Source organism: Lycium barbarum, chromosome 8 (genome assembly GCF_019175385.1).
Source record: "Lycium barbarum isolate Lr01 chromosome 8, ASM1917538v2, whole genome shotgun sequence".
Lineage (NCBI taxonomy): Eukaryota > Viridiplantae > Streptophyta > Magnoliopsida > Solanales > Solanaceae > Lycium > Lycium barbarum.
Window position 1 is genome coordinate 96,121,462 of NC_083344.1, and position 6,338 is coordinate 96,127,799.

Below are 6,338 nucleotides of genomic sequence, written 5' to 3' on the forward strand. Positions count from 1 at the left end.
CTTCGTGTATTTACCTTTTAGAATTTTTGAACCCCTATATGAAAATCCTGACTCTGCCACTGCCTAGACAAAGTAAATTTGAAACCCAATTTACAAGTGATTTCGTTCTAGTTAATTAAATAGTCATTCTATATCAAGCTTTTAACCACATACATTCAGGTGGCAGAATAAACGTTTAAATAAAAAGGTGCACGAAAAAATACGTCAACAAACACACAACACTTCATTTGAATAAAAGAACTTTATTTTGTATATACAAGAGAACACACTTTCTCATCAGATCCAGACAACCCCAGCAGAAATTACAGACAAATGACAAATTAACAAACAAAGGAAGAGTACAACAGAAACAAAAAGGGTATATATGACACCAAGTGTTGGTAGCTAACATATATATGACATCAAGAATCACTGAGACAAAAGACAGCCCAGCTAACTTCTCCCCACTAATCTTCACAATACATTTGCATGTTTTGTTTACACAAACTATAAGAAAAAAAGAAAGAAGTTGGCTGTATTTGTCTTCTGATGTTTCTTCAGGACCTTCACTTTGCTTTCAGCTTCCAACACTTGTCCAAACTTTTTTGCTTTGTCAAATTTATTTATTATTAAATGGAAGCTACTTTGTTGGAGCACCCTTGTTTAGGAGGATGCCTTGGTGACATCTTTGGTAGACCTATTGTATTTCATGTGGCTTTTAACCAGCTGTCCAGCTGAGATAGCTGACATGAGGGAAAGCTCACCAGCAAGAACAGAACCAGCTACTATAGTGGCCAAGAGCCTAGCATTTGACCCTGGTGCCTCTCTGTTGGCACCTTTCACTCCCAATAAGTTTAAGCAAGCTGACTGTGATGCAAGTTGAGTTCCACCTCCAACTGTACCAACCTGTATCCAAGTAAATACACAATAAATATAACAAGAAATTGAAAGATTCCACAACTCTTTAAACTGAATTGAGGACAGGTTACATGTAGGAGATTGTCTATAAATGTCCAAATGATCATAAAAATCTGTGATGGAGGGCCTGAAAAGAAACGGGTCCTAAAAACTAACACAAAAATAAATTTTGTGGTACCACCTGACCTACTACAAACTACATTATTTCTTTGACTAATAAGGAGTCGGTTGTTGTTAGTTAGGCGAAGGGAGTCATTCCTGTATTAAAATTAGCATAGCTAACACCATTTTTGGTAGTATTTTAGTTGCTTTGAAGAGTCCAAAGTTGCGCCGTGCATGCGCTACTATGTCATGACTAAATCAATTTAAACCGATCTTGGAAGTATTTAATTCAATTCTTTTGCATAAAAATCATCCATTTTGATGATTTAGAAAGAAGGAACGACGAGTGTATCAGAAATTTGCATAAAGAAAACGTTAATTACATACCTCAATGGAAGGCATAGTAACAGAAATATGAAGGTCCTTGCCATCATTTACAGCCTCCATCATAGTGATACAGTGTGAGCTCTCTATGTTCTGAGCTGGGTCCTGACCAGTGGCTATATACACAGCTGAGACGATATTGCTAGCATGGGCATTGAAACCACCAAGGGCACCAGCCATGGCAGAGCCAGTAAGATTTTTAAGCATGTTTAGCTCTACAAGAGCAGCAACCTCGGTTTTCAGAACTTTCTTCACCACCTCTTCTGTGATAATTGCCTCACAAACTACAGATTTTCCTCTCCCCTCAATCCAATTAACTGCTGCTGGCTTCTTGTCCGAGCAAAAGTTCCCTGTCATAGAAAACTTTAATCAAACAAAAAGCAGAAACAGATCATTGTGTTTCATATGAGATTTCCATGAGACTTAGTTTTTGGACAGTTTTTTAGTATTTGATTTGGCATAATAGTAGATGATGACATATAGTAATTGTACAAGGTGTTGGATAAGCTATGATAAAAATATTTTGGTGAAACTTTAGTAAGTATTAAAGATCGACAATAATGTCAAGTGCTTATTGCAACAAGTTATATACAAGAAGAGTTGAGATACTTGTAAGGAAACATTATTTTTCTTTTTAGTGGAAAAAGTTTTCTCAATTTTTTTGATTTTGTTTGGAAATAATATTTTCTACAATTCAAGAAACCAAACACTAGAAGTTTATTATTTCCTAGGAAATCATTTTCCAGCCCATGCGGAACATATTTATGATAACCCCATGCTTCTGTTATATTCTATTACTAGTACCAGCATTTAACAGACCATGCACAGCAGAAAACTTAAATTTATTACGTGTTTCATGCAATGCATAGACAGTTTTTTCATGGATTTAATTTACTGTAACCATATGAAGTGGTATAAGCTAGCAGTGGGTGTGAAATACTTTAAAGAAAAACTAAAGGGTAGGTGGAATACCAGATATACCGATGACATCCATGTCAGGATATTCATTCTGAAGGTAATCAAGAACGTTTTGTACACCTTTAGATACCATGTTCATTCCCATTGCATCACCAGTGCTACAGACAAATCTCATGTACAGATTCTTTCCCGCAATTGCACACTGAATCCTCTGTAATCTGGCAAATCTGCTTGATCTGCAACATCCCAATAATCAAATACAAAAATTAGATAACTACTAGAAAACACACAATATTCGAAATAGAAAAACGGCTAACATGCACTCACTGGTTGAAAACATTAGCAAGTGTCTCAAATTTGATGGGATCTTCAACATGGAACTTCAACTCTGCTGCTCTTTTAGCTGTACCGAACCTAACACAGGGTGCTCTGGTCATCCCATCACGAAGCAATATGGCGGTGGCCCCACCAGAAGCATATATAGCTTTGCAACCCCTATTGGTGCTAGCCACTAAACATCCTTCTGTGGTTCCCATCGGCACTGAATACTCACTCCCATTTAGCAACAATGGCCCTGCTATTCCCACCGGTATCTGTATGTACCCGATTGGCAGCTCACAGCATTGTCCAAGAATGGATTCATAGTTAAATCCCTCTAATGGTAGCCCTTCTAAAGACTTCCCTGTAATCCTCTGCAACGCCTCTTTCCTTATCGATGCAGCTCGTTTACAGTCACCAAGTTTGGATTCCAACGAGTACGATGGCATTTTCCCTTGCACCACGCATTTTATTATCTCTTCGTCTTCCTCAGACGAAGCTGGTGTGACTAATGGTGCAGGTTTTTCTGCAATAGACATAACAGGTTGAGGTGGTACCATTGAGGCATGTCGAGCAGATGGTGGAGGGACAACACAGCCAAGAGTATTCGCATGGTTTCGACTATCTTCCTTCAAGATAAATTGCTCATCATTTTCATCATCCTCCACATCCCAAGAATCATTATTCCCCCTGGAAACGAATGTCTGGACAAAACCAATCCCAAAGAACCCCAGAAGATAAATAACAGAAGCGATCAACGAAAAAATGGCAACCAATTCAGAAAGTGTAACCACATGGAGAGGAGTGGAATTCCTGATTTTCTCACGCCACCTGGAGAGAAGAAAATACATAACGGAGAAGAACATGGCAAAAAACAAACCATTTGTGAGATACAAAGGGAGTGGAAGGGCATCATCAATATTGAGAAGGTTGTCTTCTTCTTGTTGTTTTTTGTGGGGTTTGAGAGGTTTTTCATCGGCGGCAAAGACGTCGGATGAGTAGACAGCCTTTTCAGATCTCCGGCGAACGTCCATTTTCACCGGTGAAGTCTGCCGCCGGTGGGGAAGTGAAGGGGGAAAGGGGGGCAGAGGAGAAGTATGGGTTGTTGTGGTGATATGAGAAATGTATTGTTGAGTTATGGATTGTGAGGAGAAGAGAAGATGTAGGAAATGTATTTATAGAGGAAACCAGTTGCCATGCCGGACTTTTGGGTTTCAACATTGTATTTTATTTTGAATTATTAGTATAAACTAAGGTGTAATTAAATATACTTTTGTGAAAATATATATAAGAAAAATAAGGCTTCTTTTAAAGTTTTATATAGTCAAGTTGACTGGTGAAGTGTAAATGTTTGGGTAGAGATATATAAGTGTATGAATACAAAAGTAACATCTACTACATTAAAATCTTTTTTCTTTTTTCCGTGTCCTTGGATTAATATTCCTCTGATGTGATCAAGAATATAAATTCGAGTTTAATTTCGCATGATGAGAATAATATGGGAGTTTGAGTGACAATTATTACAAAATAATGAAATAACATTTTAGTTTATTTATTTTGAATAAAATTCAAATACAATTGTTTATCAAAATAGTTTTCAAAAACTAGCACTCCAAACTTAACTTATTTTCTCGAAATTATCTTCTGTTCTTCGAAAGCGAAAGTCCAAAACCAAAGCTCATACGCTAAATAAATGAAAATTAGCTACAGACAACTTCTGTTGCTAATCAATAAAAATCAATCGTTAATAGCTATTGACCATTTAACAACAAATTAACAATGATTTTTATAGTTAATTTCTATTTTTTTTTATTATGATATGATATATTATACAGTTACCTGCAAAATAAATATAATAATCATAATTTGTTAATACAAAATATCAACTCAATAATATATTAGTATTACCAATTAAAACATGCTCTCAGTGCAAAAATAATAATTTACCCTGACAGCATATAAAAAATGACTTCATCCGTTTTTATTTATGTGTCATACTTTCCATCTTTAATTTAGTTTGTTTAGAAAATAATGTCATCTTTTGTATTTAGTAATATTTTATTGCAACATTTTACATGACATGTTTAAGATTACAAGATTCAAATGACATTTGATGCATTATATACATTTTTAATTTAAGGCTATACAATTAAAAAAATATTCTACTTTTTTAACTTTGTGTCTAATAAAGCTAAGATATATAAACTGAAATAGAGGAAGTAAATTTTATTAAATATAGCTAGAGTAGCGGGAGTACACGTGCTGTAATAGGATAAAGTACAAAACAAGGTGGCGTAGGTATACCTGAAGGCCTACACAAAGTAATTAAGGGTGTGTTCGGTATGGAGTAAAATGTTTTCCAAGGAAAATGTTTTCCTATAAAATAAGTGAATTTCCACTTATTTTCTCATGTTCGTTTGAGTATTGGAAAATAAGTAAATTTCTTACTTATTTTCTCATGTTCGTTTGGTTGATACAAAACGTTTTCCGGAAAATACTCATCCAAGCCTCACCAACTCCAACCCAACCCCATACCCCCAACCCCACCCCACCCACACCCCCACTCCCACGCACCCACCAACGCCCCCCCCCCCCCCTTCCAAAAAATATTTCTTTTGATTTTTTTTTTGTTTTTTGCATCCCCACCCCCAACCCCACCAACTCCAACCCAACCCCATACCCCCACCCCCACCCACACCCCACTCCCACCCACCCACCCTTACGCCCCCACCCCTTCCCCCTCCCCTACTCCCCCACCCCCTCTATTTTTTATTTTTATTTTTGCACCCCCACCCCCAACCACTCTCGTAACCCATACACCACCCCCTTCCCCGCACCCTACCCCCCACAACATTTTTTTTTCTACACGACCATATCCCCCATCACCCCCTCCCCCCTTGCGTGGAACCCATACCACACCAACACCCCCCCCCCCCCCCAACCCCAACAATTTTTTTTGAAGTTTTTTATTATATTTTGCGGGTTTCTACACCCCCAGACACCCCCTACCCAAAAAAAAATCTATTCACCACCCACCCCCACGCCCCCCATCCAATACCCTACGACCCCCTCCAAAATATTAATTTTTTTTTGCGGGGAGGAGGGGGGGAGGGGGGGGGGGGCTTCGTAGCTCAATACCCCATGACCCCCTCCAAAATATTAATTTTTTTTTTTGCGGGGAGGAGGGGGGCTTCGTAGGGGTAGGGGTGCGGGGGTGGGCTAGGGTGTACTTTTTTTTTTCAAATTTGTTTTTGGTGGGGGGGGGGGGGGTTAGGGTGCGGGGTTTCGGTGGGGGGTGCAAAAAATCAAAAATAATGTCAAAACGTTTTTTCCAAAAAAAAAATATTTTTAGGCGGGGGAGGGAGGGGGGAGGGATGGGGTGATGGGTGGGCGAGGGGTGGTGGGGTGGGTGGGGGTTGGGAGTCGTTGGGGTTTGGTGGTCGGGGTTGGGTTGGGTGGTGGTAGGGTGGTTGGTGGAATGAACTTGTGAACTTCTTTTTCCTACTTTTATTAGAGAAGTCATTTTCTCCAATTTTAAGGAAAATGTTTTTCAAAAGGAAATATTTTCCAAAATTTGACCAAACGAACATGAAAAAATTGGAACCGAACACACCCTAAGTATAACAAATGTTCAATTTTGCTTGCTTTAAGCTTTGAAGTTTAAACATTAAAATACTCATAAACATTCCTTATAGTCCACATAGGACAGCAATGGAAAG

General features: G+C 38.3%; 1 protein-coding gene across 1 annotated transcript; it reads right to left on the reverse strand.

Annotated features, from left to right (window-relative positions):
• Positions 1-204: 204 nt before the first annotated feature.
• On the reverse strand, positions 205-3,777 carry LOC132606360 (3-hydroxy-3-methylglutaryl-coenzyme A reductase 2). Its single transcript, XM_060319814.1, has 4 exons — positions 2,629-3,777; positions 2,356-2,537; positions 1,387-1,733; positions 205-885 (listed from the first exon to the last, which is right to left on the reverse strand). The coding sequence occupies exons 1-4, from the start codon at positions 3,651-3,653 to the stop codon at positions 643-645; spliced, it is 1,797 nt and encodes a 598-aa protein (XP_060175797.1). The 5' UTR covers positions 3,654-3,777; the 3' UTR covers positions 205-642.
• Positions 3,778-6,338: the final 2,561 nt, after the last annotated feature.